At 53.6% G+C, this 26,535-nt stretch overlaps 1 protein-coding gene and 2 long non-coding RNA genes across 3 annotated transcripts; 2 read left to right on the top strand and 1 right to left on the bottom strand.

Moving 5' to 3' along the window:
- The first annotated feature begins 4,061 nt into the window (after positions 1 to 4,061).
- On the top strand, positions 4,062 to 7,329 carry ZNF579 (zinc finger protein 579). The gene is made up of 2 exons (XM_086690747.1): positions 4,062 to 4,175; positions 5,213 to 7,329. Exon 2 carries the CDS (start codon positions 5,215 to 5,217, stop codon positions 6,901 to 6,903), a length of 1,689 nt encoding a protein of 562 aa, XP_086546873.1. The 5' UTR covers positions 4,062 to 4,175; positions 5,213 to 5,214; the 3' UTR covers positions 6,904 to 7,329.
- A 6,605-nt stretch (positions 7,330 to 13,934) lies between these two features.
- LOC147573859 (uncharacterized) lies at positions 13,935 to 21,822 on the bottom strand. Its single transcript, XR_015245070.1, has 4 exons — positions 21,603 to 21,822; positions 17,846 to 17,927; positions 15,799 to 15,936; positions 13,935 to 14,298 (listed from the first exon to the last, which is right to left on the bottom strand). It is a non-coding gene; the product is annotated as an uncharacterized LOC147573859 (long non-coding RNA).
- Positions 21,396 to 25,836, top strand: LOC147573858 (uncharacterized). The gene is made up of 2 exons (XR_015245069.1): positions 21,396 to 21,792; positions 22,565 to 25,836. It is a non-coding gene; the product is annotated as an uncharacterized LOC147573858 (long non-coding RNA).
- Positions 25,837 to 26,535: the final 699 nt, after the last annotated feature.

Below are 26,535 nucleotides of genomic sequence, written 5' to 3'. Positions count from 1 at the left end.
AGACCCGCTCGGTGTCGAGCACAGAGGGTCTGGAAAGGAGCCAGGGTTGTCATGGAGATGGCCTCCAGCTAAGGATTAATGAAGAGGGACCTGTGGAGGCTCCACTCCTCCCACCTCACCTCCAATCCAATCCTTTCTCTTCTGAGACAATAGCGAAAGGGATTCACCCATTTCCCCCATCCCCCCACCCCAGGGCCTCCCAAGGGCCCAAGGCTGGACCCTGTACCTGACTCCTCTCACTGTGGCCCCATTTCATAGGTGTGCTAACTGAGGCTCCGAAGGAACGAGGGAGGATTTTGCTCTCCAGAGAGCCGATTATTGGGCTGACGCTGACGACTCGCTCGCAGCTGATCCGTCCAGGCGGCCACCTGGACGCTCACCCGAGCTCCTCGTCTCCCCACCCCGCCTCAGTCCTCTCCCTTCAGGGGGTCCCCCTCTCCTGAAGCCCCAGCCTCATCCCCTCTTCACTCCTCATCCACATTTCTGTGCGCGGCTTGGTGCTGAGTGGTGAGCATTTCAGCATTTCAGCAAAGCCTGCCCTCAGGGAATTACTTCTACTCCTGCGGAGGGGGAGATGGGCAATCAGTGGGTAATCTACAAGTAGCCTAATGCTACTTTGCTGTAAGTACAGGTTGGAAATTAAGGCAGAGGAAGGACCAGAGGGTGACAGGAGGGATCTTTTAGCTAAGGCGGACAGGAGAGGTGTCTCTGAGGACATCTGAAAGAAATGATGGGAGTAAGGGAAACTTCGTGGAAATCTAGGGGAAGGGCATTCCGGAGAGGGAGAACAGCACGTTGAAAGGCCCTGGGGTCCACAGAGAGCAAAGAGGACGGTGTGGCTGGAGCAGAGAGTGAAGCAGGGAGAGAGAGGGGGCAGTCAGCTGAGGGAGGCTCCAGGGGCCAGACCCGTCCAGCCTCACAGGGAGGGGTGAGGAACTCGGGAGGAAGGGATGGGGAGCACTAGAGGTTGTTCAGCGCTGCAGTGACAGCCTGTGATTTCTGGGTGCGGGAGACTGGCCGGGAGGTAGGGGGGCTGGAAGCAGGAGAGCCAATGAGGAGGCAGTTGCAGTGGGACTGGCCCTCCCAGAGTGCAGCCCGGAGCCAATCAGAGCCAGGTCCCGCCCCCTGCCCGAGAGGCCAGCCCTGCCCAGGCCCCCCTCTCTCACCTGGGCCCGCGCCCCGCCTCCTCCCTGCTCCCAGCCTGGGTCTCCCCTGCATCCGGCCGGGCCTCCACGCGGGTCCCACAGGAATTTCTCTAAAACACTAATCGGATCATGTGACTCTCCAGCTTAAAACCTTTTCAATGGCTTCTCAGTGCGCTAGGAATGCGTCCAGCATTCAGCTTGAACTAAGAGGCTGGACACAGTGGCTCGTGCAGCTCCCGGCCTCTCTCCACCACACTGCCGGCTCTGATGTCCCAATCCAAGGCCCTCAGTCTCCCCCAACACAAGACCCCCCTCCCCACCCCACCCCACCCCAAACATGCTGTTCTCTGCTTGACACTTTCTCACCTCTCCATTCCTGAATTTTCCTTCCTTCCTTCCTTTTTTTTTTTTTTGGGGGGGGGGGGTAAGGAAAAAAACGTTAAACCTGTAAAATATAGATAATGAAGGTGAAATAGCCACACATACCCCCTCGATATAGACTCGGAAGAATTGAAAGTGGTCATTCAAACGAAAATATATTCTTGAACGTTCATAACAGCACTATTCACAATAGCAAACAAAAGGTAGAAATAACCCAATGTCCATGAACAAATGGGCAGACCAACACAATGCAGTCTACCCATACAGTGGAATATTATTCAACCATAAAGAGGAAGGGCATACGGATACATGCCGCAACATAGATGAATCTCGAAAACATGCTAAGTGAAAGAAACAAGTCATGGGGTGCCTGGGTGGCGCAGTCGGTTAAGCGTACGACTTCAGCCAGGTCATGATCTCGTGGTCCAGGAGTTCGAGCCCCGCGTCAGGCTCTGGGCTGATGGCTCAGAGCCTGGAGACTGTTTCCAATTCTGTGTCTCCCTCTCTCTCTGCCCCTCCCCTGTTCATGCTCTGTCTCTCTCTGTCCCAAAAATAAATAAACGTTGAAAAAAATTTTTTTTAAATGGGAGAGTAACATGACCCACTCCATATGGCGAGGAGACACAACTGGGTTTGTATTTGTAAGGCGCTTACAAGGCTACACTATTATTAATTTTCATTTTGTTTATTTTTCATTACCCCCCCCTTCCATTTATTTCTTGTACCTTTACTTTCTTGAGTATGGAACACATTCACATGGTTTCAAATTCAAAAAGTACAAAAGGATAGAGTGTAGCAAGTTTCAGTTCTGAGAGTTAGACAAAGTTGCGAGTTTCCTGTCTCCTCCTCCAGTTCTTCCAGATGCAAACCACTGATGAGCAGATAGTTAGAACAGGTTACAGACTGTTTTCCAGCTGCCTTTCCCCTCCCCCTTCCCTTCACATTATCACTTGGAGCCTTTCATATTTTTACCCGGTAAGTTTCTTCATTCTGTTGTTGTTGTTGTTGTTGTTATTATTATATTCATCTTTTTTATTAATCTGATGATGATGTGATGATGGCGACACACAGCATTCCACTGGGCAGATCAGTCATGACTTCTCGCTCCAATCCCCTACCGATGGGCATTTAGCTCATTTCCAGTCTTCTGCAGTGATGTGTAGTACTACACTCATTCCTGATACAGATTTCATTTTGCATGTTTCCAAACAGGTCTGACAGAAAAGGTCCTGGAATTGTTCGCTTGTTAAGGTTGTTCCAAACTTCACTCGCCCCAGCGTGCCTGGGTGGCTCAGTAGTCGGTTAGGCATCCAACTTTGGCTCAGGTCATGATCTCATGGTTTGTGGGTTCGAGCCCCGCGTCGGGCTCTGTGCTGACAGTTCAGAGCCGGGAGCCTGCTTCAGAATCTGTATCTCCCTTTCTCTCTCTCTCTCTGCCCTTCCCCCACTCGTGCTCTCTCTCTCTCTCTCAAAAACAAATAAATGTCAAATTCCATTCGCCCCAACCGTGTGCAAGAGGTTCCAGTTCCCACACTCTCGCCAACAATGTTGAGCATGTATTTCACCTTAAACCAACGGCGACTAGCTGCAGGCATACCTCCACCACGTGCCTTTTCTGCTCAGCATCAGGTATTTGAGGTGTCGTGTGGAGGCACATGTCTCTACCCTTTACATTCGCTCATGGTTCTCATCCCTAACCGTTGACTTTCCTCATGCAAGTTTCCGCTGAAACAGTGTTGCCTCCTGCAAGACCTTGAGGGTTGCTCTCACCCCTGTGTGGGATCAGCTCAGTGCCGTCTCTGTTCTCTGTGTTCCCACCAAACCCTCTTTCCTGCGACAGAGCACATTTTTCCAGGAGGGCAATTGGATCTGTGTCTGACTGCGTCCTCCTTGAGATTCCTGCAGACAGGGTCCAATGGCCTGTGTCTTTGCCACGGAAGCTCCAGCACCAAGGACAGAGCTAGCCCATAGTAGGTGCTCAGCGGATCTCGGTAGCTTAGGATGGAGTGAGTATGTGTGGCAAGGAATATGCAGAACGGACTTGGAGCAGGTGCTCAGTAAATACTGGTGTCTTAGGAGCGAATGATTATGCACAGGGCTTATCATGGAGGGGTACACTGAGGCCAGGAGAAGGCGAAGTCGCTTGCTCAGGCAGCCAAGTGATGGCTGGAATCGGGTTCTAGTCCAGAGCGCCCCCACTTTCCCTGAGGCCTCTGCCACCGCCTCATTCATCGCGGTCCCCTGGCACCCCCCTCGCCCGACACAGTGCCTGGCACAGACAGGACCTGATAAATGTGTATTTGTTGAAGCCATGAATGAATATGTGTGTCTGTTGGGGTGGGGAGGGGAGCTGGACCCGGCCTCCCAGGCCCGCAGCCCCCTCCCCGTGCAGGACCCAGGAATCCAAGCCGCCCTCCCTCCCCGCCCCCTGGGTCCCCTCGTCCTCCCGCTTCCGGCTTCCCAGCCAGTCTTTCCTCTTCGGGGCTCCGTGGAAACACCGGGTTTCCGGGGGGAAGGCTTAGGCGGTGACACCGAGCCCAGCCTCCTCCACCCCCCACCACGCTCGGGCCCTCCCTCCCTCCCTCCCCGCCACCACCGTCCGCGTTTGGCCGGCCGCGGGGAAGGAAGAAAGGAGCGAAGGAGGCGGAGGTAAGAACCCTGCGCCCAGCGATCAGGGCCGAGCCCCAGGCCCTGGGCCCAGAAATCTGTGAGGCCTCGAACTGCGGCCCCAATTCTGCTGATCAGACCTGCGGGGAACCGCAGGCTGGGCCCAGTGGGGAGATCGCCCCCCCCCCACCTCCTTGGGCACCTAGGGCTCAGGACCCCAGCAGCCTTGGTGGGGGGCAGGCGTCCAGGGGCCTGGCCCCCAGCAGCCTCCTCCCTGGAGCATTCCGGCAGTGGAGCCCCCAGTCCCCTCCTCTCCCTTGTCTTAGGAGCCCAGCCCCCTCCCTCAATCCTCTCTGCCCCTGGGACCCAGGAATCCATACCGCTTCCCACACAGGAGTGGATCCCAGCCACCTCCCAAACCTGGGGTCCCAGGCCCCGGAGCCCACCTCCCTCAGTCCCAGGAGTGTGGCCGCCCAGCCTTCTCCCGGGCTGAGAGGCTGAGGCAGCCCTCCTACTCCTGGCCTCTCCCAGACCCCGGTCTGGGTACCCACATTCCATTTCCGGGGCCTCCCAGTGTTGAATTCCACCCCCTCCACTCGGGCACCACAGGCTGGTTCCCAGCCCCTCCCAAAACGCTCCAGCCCGGCCCCTGAGGAAGAGCGCTTGGCTCACTGTCTCCCTGTCTGTCTCCTCTCCTGTCCGTGTCTCTGGCTTGTTCCCTCTCGCTGTCTCGCCGTCTCTCCCCACCTCCACCCTGCTGAGGTTCTTCTGGTCTCTGTGTTTGCACCCTCTCTCCCCAAACCTCTTTGTTTTCTCCCCATCTCTGTCTCTGCTGGGAGTCCTCACCTCTCTCTCCTGCTGTCTCCCACCATCCTGTCTGACCGCTTCTCCTGCTGTCGGTCTTTCTGTCCCCACGTCTCTGTGTCTCTTCTGTCTTGCTGGCTCTCTCCTTTGCCTGGCTAAACACCTGACCATCTCTGCATCTCCGTCTGGCTCTCTGTCTCTGCTTCCCTGCCCACATCTCCCTTGATCCAACACCCTCCCCACAATGTCTCCTTGTCTCCCCTTTCTCCTTACAGGCATGGACCCGCAGCCCCCTCCACCCGCCCAGGGCAGCCCGCCTCACCGTGGCCGGGGTCGGGGCCGCGGCCGGGGCCGGGGCCGAGGCCGAGGCCGTGGCAGGGGGGGCGCTGGAGCCCCTCGGGCCCCCCTGCCCTGCCCCACCTGCGGCCGCCTCTTCCGCTTCCCCTACTACCTCTCCCGGCACCGGCTGAGCCACTCGGGCCTCCGACCCCACGCCTGCCCCCTGTGCCCCAAGGCCTTCCGCCGGCCTGCGCACCTCTCCCGCCACCTGCGTGGCCACGGGCCCCAACCCCCGCTGCGCTGTGCCGCCTGCCCCCGCACCTTCCCTGAGCCCGCCCAGCTCAGGCGCCACCTGGCCCAGGAGCACGCGGGCGGCGAGGTCGAGCTGGCCATCGAGAGGGCGGCCAAGGAGGCCGCGGAGACCAGCTGGGGCCCGCAGGACGCCAGCGCCGAGCAGCCGAGCACCGCGGCGGCGGGGGCCGCCGAGGAGGAGGCCGCGTGGCCCGAGACGTGGCCGGCGGGGGAGCCGGCCACGCTGGCGGCCCCCGCGAGCTCGGAGCCCCGCGAGTCGGAGGAGGAGGAGGCCGAGGCCGGGGCGGCCGAGCTGAGGGCCGAGCTGGCGCTGGCGGCCGGGCGCCAGGAGGAGAAGCAGGTCCTGCTCCAGGCCGACTGGACGCTGCTGTGCCTCCGCTGTCGCGAAGCCTTCGCCACGAAGGGCGAGCTCAAAGCGCACCCGTGTCTGCGCCCCGAGGGGGAGCAGGAGGGGGAAGGGGGCCCCCCGCCCCGCCCCAAGCGCCACCAGTGCTCCATCTGCCTCAAGGCCTTCGCCAGGCCCTGGTCGCTGTCCCGCCACCGGCTGGTCCACTCCACCGACCGCCCCTTCGTGTGCCCGGACTGCGGCCTGGCCTTCCGCCTCGCCTCCTACCTCCGCCAGCACCGCCGCGTCCACGGCGCGCTCAGCCTCCTGGCCCCGCTGCCCCCGGCGGGCAGGAAGGACGACAAGGCCTCGGGCGGACGGAACTCAGGGAAGGGGCCTGAGGGGGGCGAGGGGGCCGAGTGCGGGAGCGCCTCGGAGGGGGGAGAAGGCGGGCAGAACGGAGGCGACGCCGCCCCGGCCCGGCCCCCCGCCGGGGAGCCCCGCTTCTGGTGCCCCGAGTGCGGCAAGGGCTTCCGGCGCCGGGCGCACCTGCGACAGCACGGGGTGACCCACTCAGGGGCGCGCCCGTTCCAGTGCGTGCGCTGCCAGCGGGAGTTCAAGCGCCTGGCGGACCTGGCCCGCCACGCGCAGGTGCACGCGGGGGGCCCGGCCCCGCACCCCTGCCCGCGCTGCCCGCGCCGCTTCTCGCGCGCCTACAGCCTCCTGCGCCACCAACGCTGCCACCGCGCTGAGCTGGAGAGGGCCGCCGCCTTGCAGGCGCTCCAGGCCCAGGCCCCGCCGTCGCCCCCGCCGCCCCCGCCGCCGCCGCCGGCCGGGCAGGAGGACGAGGAAGGGCTCCCGCTGCCCGTCGCACACATCAAGGAAGAGCCGCCCTCCCCGGGGTCCCCACCCCGGTCGCCGCCACCGGCTCCCCCTGCCTTCCTCAGCGCCTCCTGTTTCGACAGCCAGGACCATTCGGCCTTCCAGATGGAGGAAGAAGAGCTCGACAGCAAGGCTCACCTGCGCGGGTCGGGCGGCCTGGCCTCCTGACCTTCACACCCACTCTCGGCCGCTCCATTTGGCTCCTGGTTTGCCAGACGGAGGAGGGAAGTCCAAGAGCAGGCGCCTCCTCTGTCTCCCCACCCGTCCCCTTCCAGCCCTCAACACTAAGGAGGGTGGGCCCTGGACCGCCCCTCCCTCCCCATCGCCCACCCCCAGGCCCCCGACCCTGGTTAGGAACTGCTTGCGCCAGCAGGCCTCTGAAGGCAGGACTACTCGGAAAAAAGGAGGCGGAGAATATTGGCCAGAGATATGGAGACTGGGGGTGGGGGGATCCCCTGCCTGGCTGTCCCCCATGATACACACTGGACACCGTCACCTCTTCGGAACTGCCAGACGCTGGGGGTCCCCAGTGAGCAAAGGTCCATCCCTGTCCCTTTGTCTGTCTGTGAATAAATGTGAGTTCGTGAAACAGGAGAGAGTGAGGCTGTCTGTGGTGGGGGAGGGGGGGCTGCAGGGGGGCGCCTAGGGTGAGCTGGGATTCGCCCAGCAGACCCTGAGCTTGGGTTCCAAGCAGGAAGGATCCAGATACTCACATCAGGGACTGGGAGGGAGGGGCTTAGCCAGCAAGAGACTCAGGAGGAGAAACGGGAGTGAGACAACCCAGGTTACCATCCGTCCAGGCATCTTTGGGGAGCCCCAGGCACCCCCCCCCCTTGTGTAATCTCTGCATGTATTCCTTTTTTATTTTATTTTATTTACTTATTTTGAGAGCGACAGAGACAGCACTGGGGGGGGGGGAGGGGCAGAGAGAAAGAGGGAGAGAGAGAATCCCAAGCAGTCTCCACACTGCCAGCACAGAGCCCAACAGGGACTCAAACTCAGAAACCGTGAGATCATGACCTGAGAGGAAACCGAGAGTCAGACGTCTAACTGACTGAGCCACCCAGGCGCCCCCTCTTCGTGCGTTTCTTCAGCAAACATCTGGCAGACACAACAATGGGCCCTTGGGGGTGCTGGAGAGGAGAAAACCAGTGCCCCCACTATGAGGCGCTGGAATTCTAGATCTGCACCACCCAATAGAGTTTAGCCACCAGCCACACATGGCTGTTTCTATTTAGACTTAGAACAAGTAAATACATTTGAAATAAAACAGTTAAGAACGGATACAAGTTCAGTTCCTCAGTGTTCAGGAGCCCCGTGTGGCGGGCGGCTGGGTCTGCCCTGTTGGACAGCACAGATCTAGAACATTCTATCATTGCAAGAAGTTGTCTCGGGACAGAGCTGGTCCAGATAATAAACCGATCTGCTGTAGAGCACCAGATATCAGTAAGGGTTTCTGAGAAAACCACATGGTGCTGTGATGAGTGAGCATCTCACCCTCTGGTGAGATGACCTTTGACCTGAATGAAGAACCGGGTGGAGGGAACAGCAGGGACAAATGCTGTGAGGTGGGTTGGTGCTGCATGTTTGAGAAACCACAAGGAATTGGGGGATGGGGGGGAAGTGTCATTTTCTGCAAACTTTTTAATGTTTCCCCCCCCCCACACACACACACACACATACCCATTTGTTTGGGTCTTAAGGAGTGGAGGGGGAAGGGTGTGTCCAAGCCAGTCTTCTTTAAACCCCTTCCCTTTCCTTCTGTTGACATCCTGCCTTCCTCCAGCACCTTCAGTGGCTCTCTCTTGCCCTTTGCAAACAATGACATCGACCACTTAGGCATCTTTATGCCTGTAAGGCCAGGAAAAGAGGGGTGAGATCATCCTGGTTTTCCAGGGCAACAAACGGAGGCTTTGGGAGGGAAGGTCATGCCCTGGTGTGATGGGAACACCAGGCAGGAGCAGGCAGGAGGGAGGGAAGCCAGAAGGATGGAGGGTGAGGGTCTAGGAAGGGAGATAACTGACTCAGAGCTGTGCAGAATTCCCCCCTTGTGAAAGATTTAACACATCTTGGCTGAGCCCTTGGAACAGTGCCTGGCACATAGTAGGCATTCAACAAAGGTCATCTGTTTGATTGTCACAGCACCACCCAGGCCTGGATGCTAGGAGCAGAGTGATGAGTGAGACCACCTGGGCACCAGCCTCATGGAACTGAAGACCAGCAGACGACGTGGACAATAATGAAATATTGGCACAAATAAATTAGGGTTTCCAAATGAGACAGTTCTACAAACTAGATCCTGCAACTAAGCCTCAGGTGTGAGCAGCTGGGGAGCTGGGGTGTGCGTTCATGACATCAAAGCTACTTCCCTCCCCAGGAACCTTCAGCGACTCCCTATTACCGCATCCAAACAGGGGCTACCATTTAGCGAGCACCTACAAGGGCCAGACACCTTTTCAGCACAACCCCACTGATACAGCTCACTGATGGAGGGGGTTATATAGCCCACTTTACAGAAGAGGCAAACAGGATTAAAGTGAAGTCATTTGTCCTACTTTGGAAATCACCACCATGAATTGAGTCCTTTGTATTCAACGGGGTACTTTGCGGAAAAGGCTGAAAAACAGTGGTTGCCACCAGGAAGGGAAGTCATTGCTGTCGTTCCTTTGTTATTTTCCCAGGCTGGTATAGACACGATCTCAGGGAATCCTCACCACTCCATTGGGAATTAGGAAACATCCTTACCCTTTTCTAGGGGCAAAACAACATTCAGAGAGGGGAGTCCCTTGTCCAAAATCTCATAGCTAGGAAATAGCGGGCACGGAATTTGAACCCAGGCTGGACCAGCTCTACACCCTGAACACCCTTAACCAGGCCGACATAAACCTTAGGATCAGCGCCCAGGCACACATCCCCTCCTTACATGCTTCCCGGTCTCCAGGCCCCAAGGCATCATAACCCCACCCCTCCATGGGTGTGCCCACCACCCTCCTCCTCTCCCCCATCCCCACTTACTCTGCCTTGAGGATCTGCTGTATCGGAGAGAAACATTCCGAGAAGAACATACAGAATTTAGGGTGAGAAAAGTTCCCTAAAGCTGAAGCCCAGGCCTCCCACTTTGCAGACGAGAAAACTGATGTGTGGGACACGCACAGAAAATGATACAACACGCGCATGGTTACTATTCTTGGGGGGTGATGCTACCGCTGTTCATGAATCAAACCCTGCAGGGTACTTGTTCCTTGCGCTGAGCAGTTTGCACACGTGACCTCAATCACTTGTGTTCATAATCATACAAACACATTTCTTGGGTATTTACCCTACGTCTCATTTAATCTTTAACACCATCAATAGGTACACACTGTTATGGGCTCCAACTTTTTTCTTTTTAATTTTTTAAATGTTTATTTTTGAGAGAGAGAGAGAGAGAGAGAGAGAGAGAGAGAGACAGAGGGCGAGCAGGGGAGGGGCAGAGAGAGAGGGAGACACAGAACCCGAAGCAGGTTCCAGGCTCTGAGCCATCAGCACAGAGCCCTACGCAGGGCTCAAACCCAGGAACTGAGAGATCATGACCTGAGCCGAAGCCAGACGCTCTCCAATTTTTTTTTCTCTTAAACAGCTTTATTGAGATATCTTCCCCTCCTCCCCCACCGCATAGAATTTGCTCATTTTAAGTGCACAACTCAATGACTTTTAGTAAGTTTACAGGATTGTGCAACTATCACCAAAATCAAATGATAGAGCATATCCAGCATCCCCAAAAGATCTCCTGTGCCCGGTAACAGTCACTTCCCATCCCCACTCCCAGCCCCAGGCAACCACGAATCTACTTTATGTCTTAACAGATTCGCCTTTCCTGGGCAGTTCCTATCAATGGATCATACAATAGGTGGCCTCCCATGTCTGGCTTCTTTCACTCAGCATACTGTCTTTACGGTTCGTCCACACTGCACGTTTTACCAGTACTTCATTCTCTTTATGGCTGAGTAACGTCCCCTTGCAGGGCATATCGCATTGTGTTCGGCCATTCATCTGCTGATGGACACCCGGGTCGTGTCTGCTCTTCGCCTGTTATGAATAGTCCCACTGAGAACACATGGGACGACCCTTCCTGCGGACATGGGTTTTGTTCTCTTGGGCACACTCCCAGGAGCAGAATTGTTAGGCTGTGTGAAAAGCTCATGATACACTTTTTAAGGAACTGTCAGAACTGTTTCCCAAAGCGGCCACACCACTTACATCCCATCAGGGAGATAGGAGGGTTCCCCACGGGGGCTCCATTATCCGGAGAAGGAAGCTCAGTGAACTGACACGCCCGGGGTCTCTTGGCTGGTAAGGAGCAGATCTGGGTACATCTCCAAGCATTGCAATGACAAAGCCTGTGCTCTTAGCCCTTATACAAAGATTCATTCTTACCCTGCTCATTCGTTCATTCATTCATTCATCCTAAAACTCTTTTTTTAATATTTATTTGGGGGGAAGAGAGAGAGGGCAGGGAGGGGCAGAGAGAGAGAGAGAGAGAGAGAGAGAGAGAGAGAGAGAGAGGGATATGGAGAATCTGAAGCAAACTCATGCTGTCAGCACAGAGCCTGACGTGGGGATAGAACATTGAACCGAGGGATCATGACCTGAGCAAAGTCGGATACTTAACCGACTGAGCCACCCAGGTGCCCCCATCTTAAAACTCTTGGCTCTGTGCAAAGTACCGGGCTCCAGGTGGGGAAAACATCAGACAAGGTTACGTTTTGGCAAGAAGCACAGATTGACCAATACACGTAGGTCACGGATTCAGCGGGTATTTACTGAGCCCTCACTATGTGCTGGGCACTGTCCTAGGTGCTGATCACTCTCTGGTTAATGAAACCGACCCAAATCCCTGCCCACATGGGGCTTCCATGGTAGTGGCAGGAGACAGACACAAAGCCAAACAAAGAAGGTAAACTATACAAAACATCTTAGTGGGCACCTGGGCGGCTCAGTCGGTGAAGAATCCAACTATGGGTTTCAGCTCAGGTCTTGATCTGGCAGCTCATGAGATCAAGCCCCACATCAGGCTCTGTGCTGACTGTGCAGAACCTGCTTGGGATTCTCTTCCTCCCTCTCTTCGGCGCTCTCCCTCTCTCTCTCAAAATAAATATATAAACTTTTTTAAAATTAAAAAAAAAACATCTTAGGGGGGGACACATGGTGTGGAGCAAGGTGTGGGACGGGGGAGGCATTGAAGCAGGAACTGAAGGAGATGAGTCCCGGGGAGGGGCAGAGCTGGTGCAAAGGATCTAGGCAGGAAGGTGACTGATGTGTTCAGGGAGCACAGAGGCCACCAGGAAGGAGAGAGAAGGAGGGAGACAGGGGGAAGAAATCAGGGAGAATCGGGGGGTCCAGATCTGGTAGAGAAACCATGAAGAGTCTGATTTCTACTCCACGTGACATGGAAAGAGAGCCCTGGGGAGTGGGGATCATGTGGAGGCTGGCACAAGTTAATATTGGGAAAAAATTTTTAATTTTTTTTAATGTTTATTTATTTTTGAGAGGGAGAGAGAGAGAGAGCATGAGAAGGGAGGGGCAGAGAGAGAGACACACACACACACACACAAACACAGACTCCGAAGGAGGCTCCAGGCTCTGAGCTGTCAGCACTAGAGCCTGATGTGAGGCTTCAACTGGTGAACCGTGAGATCATGATCTGAGCTGAAGCTGGATGCTTAACTGACTGAGCCACTCAGGCGCCCTTAAAAAAAATTTTTTTTTTAAACTAAACTCTATGCCTATATAGAGCTCAAACTCAGGACCCTGATATTAAGCGTCAGATGCTTCACCGACAGCCAGCCAGGTGCTCCAACATTTGAAAATCTTAAAACACATAGAAAATGGAAAAAATTGGGTGCTTGGGCGGCTCAGTCGGTGGAGAGTCTGATTTTTGATTTTGGCTCAGGTCATGATCCCAGGGTCATGGGATCAAGCCCTGTACCGGATTCTGTGCTGAGCACGGAGTCTGCTTAGGATTCTCTCTCCCTCTGCCCCTCTCCCCTGCTTGCTCACACTGTCTCTAAAATAAATAAAATGAAAAAAAAAAAAGTGGAAAGAATTAGAAAGTAAATACATACACTAACCCAAGAGAGCCTACAATGAGCATTTTGCTCTATTTGCTTCATGTCCTATCCATCTATCCTTTCATTTGTCTGTCCAGCAATCTATCCAACATTCATCTTTTTAAAATTTATTTATTTTTTTTTAAATTTTTTTTCAACGTTTATTTATTTTTGGGACAGAGGGAGACAGAGCATGAGCGGGGGAGGGGCAGAGAGAGAGGGAGACACAGAATCGGAAACAGGCTCCAGGCTCTGAGCCATCAGCCCAGAGCCCGACGCGGGGCTCGAACTCACGGACCGTGAGATCGTGACCTGGCTGAAGTCGGACGCTTAACTGACTGCGCCACCCAGGCGCCCCAACATCTTTTTAAAATTTAATACACTTTCCTTTGGTGAGCAGTTTTACGTTTCCAGAAAAATTGAGTGGAAATTACAGACAGATCCCATATATCTGCCTTAAAAAAAAAAAAATCATTTCAAAGCAATTTGCAAATATTAGCTCATATCACCCCCTAAACACTGCCACGGGCATGCATATTGTAACAAGATATCAAATATTTGTTTAAGCTTCTTGTCCTTGGTAAAATTTAAATACGGTGAAATGCATGCATTTTCCGTGTTACCATTTGATAAATGTTGGGGAATACGTACCCCGTGAATGGCACAGACTCCTCTCCTGATTTAACAGATTCCCTCTGGCTTCTGTTTGGAGAATTAACTAGTGAAGAGGGGGGCAAAGGTTCTCTTAAGCCCACCTGATTTGAGTTTTAAATAAGCTTTCCTTGGGGCACCTGGGTGGCTCAGTCGGTTAAGCTTCCGACTTCGGCTCAGGGCATGATCTCACGGTTTGTGGGTTCGAGCCCCACGTCAGGCTCTGTGCTGACAGCTCGGAGCCTGGCGCCTGCTTGGGATTCTGTGTCTCCCTCTCTGTCTGCCCCTCCCCTGCTCATGTTCTGTCTCCCATCACTCTTTCTCAAAAATAAATAAATAACGTTAAAAATAAATAACCTTTTCTTTTTAGAACAGTTTTCGGTTTACAGAGAATTTGCAGTGATAGTCCGGGGACTTTCCATGTGTCCCCGAGTCAGGGCCCCCTCGCACTACCCTCTCCCGTTACCACAGCTCACGTCTCAAAACCCAGGAACCAAAGCCACTAGACTGCTGTCAACCAAACGCGAGGCGTTACTGAGATTTAGCTCATTTTCCCTTGATGCCTCTTTTCTGTTCCAGGACCCCACCCCGGGGTACCGCCCGGCCTCTGTCATGCCTTCTCAAGCCTCCGCTGGTCTGTGATAATTTCCCAAACTTGCCTTGGGTTTTGAGGACTTTGACCGCTTTGGGGCGTCCTGGGGAGAAACCCGAAGCCAGCCGGCGAAGTGCTTTTCTCAGCACGTCCTCTCAGAGGGGGCGGTGTGGGCGGAGGGGGAGCACGTGGATCCACTTGACTGACCACGGATGGTGCCGCCCTGGTCACCTGGCAGACAGGGACGTGTGCTGATTGCCAGGTGTCTTCACTGTAAAGCGACCCCTCCCCCTTTCACTCTGCACAAGTCACGGAGCACAGCCCGAGGGGAGGGGAGGGGAGGGGAGGGAGAAGCATCCAGATACAGTTTTGAAGACTGTTCTGTCTCCTTCCCCTATTTATGTATTTACTTACTTATTTGTATCCATATGCACTCAGGGACGTTTATGTTTACACTCCCATACAATGTTATTTATTTCATATAAATGTATATTATGGTCCCACACAACATTGAGATCCACCTGTATCAATGCCATCGAGAGAGAATAAAGCAGGGCCGCCTGGAGGGGCTCAGTCGATTGAGCTTCCGACTTGGGCTCAGGTCATGATCTCATGGCTCGTGGGTTCGGGCCCTGCATCCGGTTCCGTGCTGACGGCTCAGAGCCCGGAGCCTGCTTCCGATTCTGTGTCTCCCTCTCTCTCTTTCTCTCTCTCTCTCTCAAAAATAAATAAATATTTAAAAGAGAGAGAGAAAGAATAAAGCGGTGCTGCTGGAGAAGCAGGGGCTTGTGGCTCAAGCTGTGACTTTGGCTCCGTGGTCCTGGAGGGCTTCCGAGGAGGGGCACTTTGAGATGTGGTCCATAGGAGCCAGGGGACCCAGCACATGAGTCGGGAGCAGGGACGCCCTCCCCTTGCAGAGGGGCTCTGAGGCTCCCAGGCTCCAAGCCGCCGACCCACAGGCATCCAGGACCGTGGAGGCTCTGCCTTCCTCCGGGCACCAAGCCCACGGTGGGCGGTTTCCACTGCCTGCTCCCGGCCTCCTGGGGGGCGGTTTGGAATTCAGCCCCAGAGGCCAAGTCCGGGCTCTTCCTGGGCCCCTTATCTCACCACGCCCAGCACTGTGCCTGGCACAGACCTGCACCACATACAAATTTGCTGCCACCCGCCCAGCTTCCCGAGCCCCGGCCGCCCTCGTCTCCCACCGCTGGGGCTGTGCCCAACTTGTGCCCTCCTCCCGACTCAGCTCTGTTGTCTCAAGGAGGTGGGGCGGGGGGGGGGCAGGGGGAAGAGAGGCGTTGCCGGCACCAGATGTGGAGCCAGGGAGAGAGAAGTGACCCACCCAAGGTCACCGGGGGGGGGGGGGGTGCCAGAGAGAGAAAGCGAGTCCTCCCAGACTGGCCGCCTCCAGACTTCTAGTATCAGAGTAACAATTGTAGCTACTATTTACTATCACGCCCATTCTCCAGTGCACTGGCTGCTCTTTTCCCTGGAACAGCTCTGCAGGCTCGCGGCACCTGCCAGCCTTCCCATCTCACGGCCTTGGATGGACACTTCTCTTTGCCTGGGATGACTCCCTTGTCTTTCCCTTTATGCTTCCCCTAGGAGGCCCTCCCTACCTCCTCCCGTCTCCACCGATCCCTCGTTGTAGGGCAGAATTCTCAGATGGCTCCCAAGATTCCTGCTCCCCCCCGCCCCCACCCCGGGGCACACACGCCTCCTCCCCAAGCTCACATAGGTGCTGCTGTGAAGGGGACACTGCACGTGGCGTTAAGATTCCAAATCAGACAACGTGAATGCACCTGGAGGGCGTTATGCCCCGTGAAATAAGTCAGGCAGAGCAAGACAGGTGATGGCACTCATATGTGGGACCTAAACAAAACAAAACAAAACAGAACAGAAACAGACTCATGAATACAGAGAAGAAACCGCTGGCTGCCAGGGGGCAGGGCGGCGGAGGGACGGGAGAAATAGATATAAAGGAATAAGAGGTACAAACAGATAAAAGTCACAAGGATGAACGGGGCACCTGGGTGGCTCAGTCAGTTAAGCGTCTGACTTCAGCTCAGGTCATGATCTCATGGTTCATGGGTTTGAGCCCTGCATCAGGGTGCAGAGCCTGCTTGGGATTCTCTCCCTTCTCTGTGCCCCTCCCCCACTTGCTCTCTCTCTCCTTCAAAATAAATAAAAAAGAAAAAAGCTAGGGAGATGATCTTTGGTGGGCCTGGCCTAATCAGCCGACCCCATAAAACGGATGGAGAAAAGATTCAGAGCGTGAGGGGGAATTCAACAAGAGGGAGATGCTCCGTTCCTAGCTTTGAGGGAGGAGGGGACGCCACCCCAGGGAATGCAAGCAGCCTCCGAGAACTGAGAGTGGATTCTGCCCAACAAGCAGCAAGGAAATGAGACTCTCACAGTTTTCCCTGAGCAGAGAACCTAGTCACTGGTGCCTCAGCTTCCTTTTTTAAAAAAATTTTAAAAAGATTTATTTACTTCTGAGAGAGTCGGAGAGCGACCAGGTGAGGTGCAGAGAGAGAGGGAAACATAGAATTTAAAGCAGGCTCCAGGCTCTGAGCGGTCAGCACAGAGCCCAATGCAGGGCTCGAACCCACGAACCACAAGATCATGACCTGAGTCACCCAGGCGCCCCCTGGTGCCTCGGCTTCTGACTCACAGGCGCTAGGAGCTGATGGGGAGGGGGTTGGTTCTTTGAAACTGCTAAGTTTGTGGTCATTTGCTACACAGCAGAGCCAACAAATGTGATCTGTTTTGTTTCCTTGATGGTACTCACTGTCTAAAGTCGGTGGGTTTAATTGTTTAATTGTTTCAAATACGTCCATCTGGCTTAGTAGTTTTCCGGAGCCGCTGCAACAAAGCATCTCAAGCCAGGTGGCTTCAAACAACAGAAATGTATCCTCTCTCACAGTTGCGGAGGTTAGAAGTCCAAGAGGGAGCAAGGCTGAGCTCCCTCTGAAACCCTCAGGGAGATCCTTCCTCGCCTCTGCCTGGCTCCTGGTGGTTTGCCAGCCATCTGTGGCTTGTAGACTCATCACTTTTGTACCCCACCTGCAGCTCCACGTGCCGGTGGCCTCACATGACCGTCTTCCCACCGTGTTCTGGGGAGACATCGTGGAGGAAACCGCCCGACTCCCTTACGACCTCCCCTTAACGAACTGCATCCTTGGTGATCCTATTTGCAAATGTGGTCACTTGCCGAGGTACTGGGGGCTCAACCACGTGTTTTTTTGTTTTGTTTTGTTTTTTGCTGGGGGGCACAATTTGATCCCCAGTGCCTGCCCTGTCCGCATGTGCAGTCTACCAGCGTGCACCTCTTGGCTGGGTATCACTGGCTTCCTAGAGCCTAGGGTATCGCCTGGCGCAAAGCAGGCGCTTAAGTTTGTTGTTGTTCTTTGGTACATCATCTGACGAACTATTTCTCAGCGACTCTCTCCACATCTTTTGGGTGAGGATAAGGCCACCACCCTCACTGTTTTCTCCTCATTTACTAATTCGTTTGGTTTACAAATTGGCCACCCACCACCCCTCGCTAGAATGTAAAGGTGCCCGTGCGGCTCATCACTGGGTCCCCGGCAGCCAGCACAGTGCCTGACACACAGTAGATACACAGCAAATAGCTGTTCGACAAATGACCTGAGGCTGTAACTCACCCCACCCCCACTTTGCAGAGGGGGAAACTGAGGCTTAGAAAGGGGACGTGAGTTGCTCAAGGTCACTGTCACTGCCAAACTGGCGGCAGACCTTACTGTCACTTGCCCCCTACCTTCCAATCACCTTCCACCAGTGATGCTTCCCGTTGGCTGAGCCTGAGCAGAAGCCCACCTGGTCCGGTCAGAAGGGCTCACCTGGACAGAGAGGAGACAGGTCGACGGAGGGGAGGTAGCCAGCACACGCGATCACCTTCTGTGGGAGAATCTGTCAGGAAGGATACACCCGCAGGAGGAGTCCTCAGGCGTGGGGCTCCCACGTTCACTCAGGTCTTTCACCCCACTGGCCGGAAGGGCGAGCTACACGCCCAGCAGCAGAGCCCGGGGGTGGCGGGGGGGGCTGTTTCCCCACATCCTCAACCACTTCCTGTTTGGATCTCCCCTCAGTGGTGGGCCATCGGGCCAGCAGCGGGAGCCGCCCGCCCTGGATGCAGGCAATCAGGGCGCGTCGGATATAAAACCACGGATAAAACTGGGGCGCCTGGGTGGCTCAGTCCGTTAAACGTCCGACTTCAGCTCAGGTCATGATCTCACACTTGGTGAATTCGAGCCCCCTGTCGGACTCTGTGCTGACAGCTCAGAGCCTGGAGCCTGCTTCGGATTCCGTGTCTCCTTCTCTTTCTGCCCCTCCCCCACTCACACTCTGTCTCTCTCTCTCTCTCTCAAAAATAAATAAACATTAAAAAAAGTTTTTTAAAAACAAGAATAAAACCAAACTAAACATTGGGTCCATGTTTCACTTAGGTCATGCCCCAGCAATGGTAAACAGTGTCCGGAATAGAGACCTCTCTGTGCAAAACATCTTTTATCGGTCTAAGTTCTGAACCTTTGCTGCTGATGTCACCATGGAGTTTTAGATATGATATATGTTAAATATATACGTACATGTATATAGATACAGAATACATATAGAAACATATATATACTACGTGTATATATTCATAGATATAATTAGCATGTTTTATTTTTTTTAATGTTTATTTATTTTTAAGCGAGAAAGAGAGAGCTTGGGCAGGGGAGGGGCAGAGAGAGAGGGAGACACAGAACTCAAAGCAGGCTCCAGGCTCTGAGCGGTCAGCACAGAGCCCAACGTGGGGCTCGAACTCACAAACCGTGAGATCATGACCTGAGCCGAAGTCAGAAGCTCAACCGACTGAGCCACCCAGGCGCCCTGCACATTTTATTTTTTTATTCCCTATCCTTTAATAAAGCGCTGTATTGCACGTGGAAGTTAATTCAGAGAATTCCAGTTTACAGCCGGCATCGATGCATGCAGACTCCACTACATGTGTTCATTTTGATAGTAAGTTCCTGAGGACCGGATAGTCCAAGGTCACTTCAGATGCAGTCCGCATCTGTGCAGCTATGTGGTCCTGCTATATTTAAAATGGCAGTCTGGGGGCGCCTGGGTGGCGCAGTCGGTTGAGCGTCCGACTTCAGCCAGGTCACGATCTCGCGGTCCGTGAGTTCGAGCCCCGCGTCGGGCTCTGGGCTGATGGCTCAGAGCCTGGAGCCTGTTTCCGATTCTGTGTCTCCCTCTGTCTCTGCCCCTCCCCCGTTCATGCTCTGTCTCTCTCTGTCCCAAAAATAAATAAACGTTGAAAAAAAAAAATTAAAAAAAATAAAAAAAATAAAATAAAATAAAATAAAATGGCAGTCTGGGGGCGCTGGCGGGGGTGGGGGTGCTCAGTTGGTTAAGTGTCCAACTCTTGGTTTCGGCTCGGGATCCTCTCTCTCTCTCTCTCTCTCTCTCTCAAAACAGATAAATAAACAAACAAACAAACAAAAAACAATAATAAAGGCAAAGAACTAGAACCTGAATAACCGGGGATCTGACCTTCTCTGTCACCCTTGCATCTGGTATCTGCGTATTCAGTTCCAAACCGAGAGGCAGAGCGCCGGCCGTGTGATGTAATATTTTTTATTGAAGTGCACCTTTGAGCTCATACCCTGACATAACGTGCTCGGCTTGAACCGACATCTCTAAAACTGCAACGTGTCCTTCTTTTCCATGTCTGATTGTTTTCAACTGAAAAAAATATAGGTAGCAAGAAAAAAAAATGGCAAATGATGGCAGTTGTGTTGTATTTAAGAGAGACACGCCCAGCAGTCACGCTCCTTAGTGTCCCCTGGAATGAGTAAAAAAAGTTACATGCACCCAACAACCCCTACACGGATGTGTGCGGCAGCTGTATTCAATGTTGCCGTTGGCAAGAATCGGAGAGACGCTTCAGTAGGTGAAGGGGCAAACAGGGCCCCTCCGGACAACGGGATGTTATCCGGTGCTAAAAACAAATGAACGATCAAGTCACAAAAAGCAGGAACCTTAAATGCACAGTTCCGAGGGGTAGAAGCCAAGCTGAAAAGGCTTCCTACATACAGGACGGGTCCAACTGTAGGTCGTTCTGGAAAAGGCAAAACTGGAGACAGCGAAAAGATCAGGGGAGGGCGGGGGGCGGGGAAGCACAGAGGGCTTTTAGGGCAGTGAAATTACTCCGTGTTGTACTGTAATGTACGTATCAGGACGTGTGTCCAAACCCTACGACGTCCAACCCTAAGAACAAACCCTAAACTGTAGACTTTCCATGAGTATGACCAGTCAACGAAGGCCATCAACTGTGACAAATGTACCCCCTGGTGGGGGATTTGCTAATGGGGGGGGGGGGGGTGCATGAGTGGAGGCAGGAGGGCGACGGGAAGTCTCTGTATCTTCCTCTCATTTTGCTGTGAACCTAAAACGGCTCTAAAAACTAAAGTCGATTAATTAAAAAAAAAAAAGGAGGGGCGCCTGGGTGGCGCAGTCGGTTAAGCGTCCGACTTCAGCCAGGTCACGATCTCGCGGTCCGTGAGTTCGAGCCCCGCGTCAGGCTCTGGGCTGATGGCTCGGAGCCTGGAGCCTGTTTCAGATTCTGTGTCTCCCTCTCTCTCTGCCCCTCCCCCATTCATGCTCTGTCTCTCTCTGTCCCAAAAATAAATAAACGTTGAAAAAAAAAATTAAAAAAAAAAATAAATAAAATAAAGTAGGCTCCATGCCCCACGTGAGGCTCGAACTCTTCACCCTGAGATCAAGAGTCGCACGCTCTACATGGACTGAGCCAGCCAGGCGCTGCTGTCTTTTAAAAAAATTTTTTTAAACGTTTATTTATTATTGAGAGAGCGTGAACAGGGGAGGGTCAGAGAGAGGGAGACACAGAATCCGAAGCAGCTCCAGGATCTGAGCTGTCAGCACAGAGCCCGACGCGGGGCTCGAACTCACAGATGGCGAGATCATGACCTGAGCCGAAGTCGGACGCTCAACCGACTGAGCCACCCAGGCGCCCCTGTTTTAATTGGAATCCCAGATAGGACGGGCCTCTGCTCAGAGGCCTCCTTCTCCCCAACCCGTTGTCCCATCAGGACTTTTCAGAATCACCTCTGGGCCCCCCTCTGTCACCTCCATGAGAACAGATAACACCTTGTTTCATGATTGCTTACATCCGTGTCCAGGCCACTTTCTAGACTCCTCCCCCCCCCCCCCCCCCCCCCGCAGGGACAGAACCCATCTGCTGGGTTTTGCTCCAGCTCAGTCCCCGGGAAACGCGTGTTGAATTTGAGTGGAAACGAGAACTCAGCAACCTTGACGTGCATCGGTCCCTAGCTCCTGGCCTGCAAACATCTGTACACCCCAGAGCGGCTGGGGGAGGGGGTGGGGGTGACAGGTGGAGTCCAACTGTGCCGTTGACCCCGAGCGAGCGGGACACAGAGCAAGAGATTTAATCTCTGTGAGAGTCTCCCTTCCCTCAACTATAAAACGGAGCTAATAATAGGGCCTACCTTTCCCGACTGCTGTGAGGATTAGCACAGGGGCTGGTAATACACAGAGTTCAGTAAATGCTGCTATAATTATCGTTAATCACGCGGGATTTACGACGCCATTACAAGTGCACCCCGGCCATCCGTCAGTCTCATTCCACACACATTTCCTGAGGACAGGGCGAGAGAATCCAGCGGGCTCCAGGGGACCGTAAGTGCAACTCTGGTGTCGGGTGCGATAGGGCGGGGCGGCAGATAAGATGCAAATTCCAACTCCAGAAGGGCTCAGAGGCCAGGCTGGGGAGCTTGGACTTGATCCCAAGGGTAATAGGGAGCCATGGGAGGCTAATGAGAAGGAGAGGGACAGTCTCTGGGTATCAGATGTGTTTGGGGTGGTGGGTGAGACCTCCAGGGGGGAGAGACAGGAGGCCAGGAGGAAGGTGGTCCATATATGGTCCACATAAGTGAGGGACCTTGGCCTGAAGCCCCGTAGACATGGAGAAAGCAATGATTTTTAACCCATGGTCTCTAGACTTCTAGAGAGATCCAGCAGGGTCAGTAATCCTGGATGCTGTCTGCCAAATTGTGCCTCCGTTCTTCCAATAGTAAAAGAAGAAACAAGGCAAAAATAATTTTGATGTTTTATTTCATTTAATTTAGTGTCTCTTTGTTACTGGGGTTACTTGATACATACAGTTGATTCTCCATATTCGTGCCTGTTATAGTCTATAAAGTGAATGCTGAATTAGTGAATGTGGAACCATTGCCCCCCGGGGTGGGGATACGGGATTAGGTTCCTGGGAGCCCAAGTCATAGTATTTTCATTAACGGATCAACACGCAAGCTTGTTTTACGTGTGTTCTGTGTAAAGACGCCTCACTTCCGATATATTGTTGATTCGCTAACATTTAAATCCCAGCCACCAGCCCAGGGAACTCGTGCCCCCGAACGAAGCTTACCTAACACAGATATTTCTCTGAAAGGCACATCACAGCCTCCTCGAGCTCAGGAGCACCAGACAGCACTACAGCGTTGTGTTTGGGGGCCAGTTTAAACCGCAAAATCAGCCACGAAAGGCACCAGACTGCGGACAATGTGGCACTAACCAGGCTGCAGAAAGGACACGTTAACAGGACGAGAGGTGAGGCAAGAAGGCAGAGGGTCTCCGTGCACCGCCACAGCTGGAAACGTGGGTGTCGGTGGCTCAGATCTTTCGCAGCCCCGCACACGCCCATCAGAGTGCCGGGACTTGATATGAGGGCTACAGAAAATTTTTAGGGAGTAGGCAAGTTTGCAAACACGAAATCCACGATTGGCGCAATCGACCGTACATCCCAAACATTATCAGGTCATCATGCAATTAATATGAAAACCATCAGGGAGATCGTTTACATTCTCTTTTTGGTGCTAAGTCTTTGAAATCCAAGGTCAATTTGACACTCACAGGAGTTCTCAGTTTGGACCAGCCACGTTTCAAGTGCTTAAGAGCCACACGTGGCTGGTGGCTTCTGTGTTGGGCAGTGCAAGTCTCTATGTCTTTCTTCAGATTCTCAAAGGGGCCTGTGAACTCAAAAAAATAACAAAAGGCCAATGCCAGATACAACCGCCTTGGAGAGCATGTGGCAGGACCAGAGAAAGTGGGCCCTTGAGCACAAGGCAACGTGTCTGCAAATATTTTTTGCAACCCTACTTGAAAGAGCACAATACTGGAGGAAAGGTAAAGTGTCCCTCATTGGAAGAATGGGTCCATCAACGAGAGCGTGTTCATACACTAGAATATGCAACATCTTCGCAAGGGAAAGAGCTTGAGCTCCAAGTACGGTGCAGATGAAACTCACAAACAAAAGCAAGCTGCAGAAGGTCACAGACGTGACACTATTTATGCAACATTTAACAACATGCAAGGAGACCGGCTACAGCAGTTATTCCTGTGTGTATATATATATATGTAGCAAATGCATTTTTAAGTTTTATTTATTTATTTACTGTGAGAGCAAGGGAGCGAGAGGGAGGAGCGAGGGAGGAGCAGAGAGAGGGAGAGAGGGAATCCCAAGCAGGCTCGGCATTGTTAGCAAGGAGCCTGACCTCATGAACTGCGAGACCATGACCTGAGCAGAAACCAAGAGTCGGTCGCTTAACCAACTGAGCCACCCAGGCGCCCACAAATGCATTTTGAAATGAATAACAGGGCACCTAGGACGACTGGGTGGCTCAGTCAGTTACAGTGTCCGACTTTGGCTCCAGGCACGATCTTGCAGTCCATGAGTTCGAGCCCTGAGTCAGGCTCTGTGCTGACAGCTCAGAGCCTGGAGCCTGCTTCGGATTCTGTGTCTCCTTCTCTCTGCCCCTCCCCTGCTCGTGCTCTGTCTCTCAAAAATAAATAAACGTAAAAAAAAAATAATAACAGGGCACCCGAATGACTCAATCTGTTGAGCATCCGACTCTTGATTTTGGCTTAGGCCATGGTCTCATGGTTAATGGGTTCAAGCCCGATATCAGGCTCTGTACTGACAGTGGGGAGCCTGCTTGGGATTCTTTCTCCCTCTCTCTCTCTCTCTCTCTCTGTCTCTGTCTCTCTCTCTCTCAAAATAAATAAATTAAAACTTAATATATATATAATATATATAAGATATATACTCTATATAATAGATAATGATATATATAATACATGATATAATTATACACATGGTCATGTATATTACATAGATTATTATATATGATATATGATATATTTAAAATATAGCATGTCAAGTGTTTCTTTAACAATAATGCTCTGGGTAGAATGTGCAATTACTCCCATTTCATTAGGAGGACGCTGAGGTACGGGGGCATTTGGACACTTGTCGAGGAGTACTCACTCAGCCAGGAGGGACTGAGCCAGGAGGACAGTCATTGGAGGAGCCCTTGGGGACTGGCAGACAGGAGACACAGGAGAGGGCAGGCGGGAGGCCTAGAGGCCAGCTTTGATGAGGGGCGTGTGCCCCGCGGGGCCAGGACTGGAGCCTCCCCCCCCCACACACCTGCCTCCTCCGGGTCACTCCGGGTGACCCTGTGGGGTGGCGTTGCTAAATGGGGAAGTGCAAAGCTCCCCGGATCATCGGTGAGCCTGTCAGGGGGCTGGGGAGAGCCAGAGCCCTGCACCAGCGTCCCCTCTCACCCCCCTCCCAGGAGACCCAGGAGGAACAGCTGCAGAGTCCCCTCGGCCCCCTGCGTGCACACATCCGGCCCCGAGTCCGGTCCTAGTGGGCAGTGGAGAAGCTCAGCTCTGATGGGACACCAGGGCTCTGGCTCACTCAAGCTACCTGGGCAGGGAGCAGAGAGCGGCCTGGAGTCCTCAGAGCCGCACGGAGTCCTGGCCCAGGCTCTGTCTGCTGGCCAATGGCTCCGCTGCTCCTGGCCTCAGTTTCCCCACTAGTACATTGGAAAGCATCACTGTACCCGTCCAGAGCTTGTCGGGAGGACTCCACAATCCTGAATTAAAAAAAAAAAAAAAAAGGCCAGAGCCTGGCATTTGGCATCTGATAAGCATTGAATAGTCACCACTGTATTTATTCATTTCAGCTTTGGTTTTTGAATAGGTAACATACGTTGTGGGGGAAAAAAAAAATCCACGGGATGAAAGGCACGGCAATGACAAGTTCCCCCAAAGCTGTGTGTTGACACTGATTACGGACCCAACGGCAGCAGGAATAGGGGACTTGTTTGGACAAACAGGGGGAAAGGGAATAAGACTGCCTCTGAGCTGGTTTTAAGGAATTATTGCTAATGCTATTAGAGGCAATGATAGTAGCATCGCGCTTGACCTGGAAATGATCCTTGCTTTCATAGAGATGTCAACCCCAGTGTTGCAAGAATTTCTTATGACACTTGCGGTGTATTTGGCGACTTCTAGCTCTTTAGGAGGAAAAATGTCCAGCATAACCAGAACTAAAGAGTGAAAGAAATCCCTTTTTTCTCGCTGAGCCACGCGCCCAAGTCCCCTTCCTGTCTCGGCATTCCCCCCACCCCCTCCACTCCAACCCTCCATGCATTCTTGGATTTTCTCTCGCTGGAATATTTGAAAGCAAACACCAGCAGCATACCCCTGAACCCAGAAAGATATCCCTAGGCTGTAATTGACTTTAAAACACTTCATTCCCCCCCCCAAAAGAAAAGAGAGTGCTGAAGAAAGTGAACAGTAAAGTCTGGTCAGGGTGGCATTCTTTCGACGTTTCTGCATGTTTGCAACTTTTCACAACCAACGCCCACCCCCCCCCCCCAAAAAAAATCAAAGAGGGAAGAGTTCTCTCTCTGCCTCTCTCTCTGCCCGCACCGCCCCCCTCCCCCTCCCGGGTTCCCAGGGGCAACGTCGTAGCCAGTTTCTCAGGATCCTTCCAGAGTCTGGGTAACGTTGTCGCTGTGTCTTTATTAATAGCAGGGCTGTAGTAGTAGTGAAACCGAGTTGGGCACACAACAGGGCTGTGAGTCACTCGGACCTGGCTCAGGTCCCACGATCTCCTCCTCCCCCTGTGACCTTGTGTAAGGTGATCCCAGCTCAGAACCTCAGTTTCCTGCTCTGAAAACTGGGGCTAAATGTCCGTCCTTTTTTGGATGGCTGGGAGGATCCAGGGTAAAGCCCCACCCCACGCCCTGCACGGAGCCAGGCCCAGAGCAGATGCTGAGGCCAGGAAAGAAGTCCTTTGCCCGGTGCATCTCTTGGCTATTAGAGCCCCTGGGTTTGAGGGAGGAGGGGCTGGGGGTCTGGATTCCTGGGTCTGAGGGAGGAGGGGCTGGGGGCAGGACTCCTGGGTCTGAGGGAGGAGGGGCTGGGGGCAGGACTCCTGGGTCTGAGGGAGGAGGGGCTGGGGGCAGGACTCCTGGGTCTGAGGGAAGAGAAGCCAGGACTCCTAGGTCTGAGGGAGGAGGAGACTGGGGGCCTGGAGTCCTGGGTCTGAGGGAGGAGGGGGCTGGGGGC

The sequence above is a fragment of the Puma concolor genome, chromosome E2 (assembly GCF_028749965.1).
Source record: "Puma concolor isolate L17-30 chromosome E2, mPumCon1.1.hap2, whole genome shotgun sequence".
NCBI lineage: Eukaryota > Metazoa > Chordata > Mammalia > Carnivora > Felidae > Puma > Puma concolor.
The sequence above is the reverse complement of the archived record's forward strand: the minus strand, read 5'-3'. Positions and strand labels throughout refer to the sequence as shown.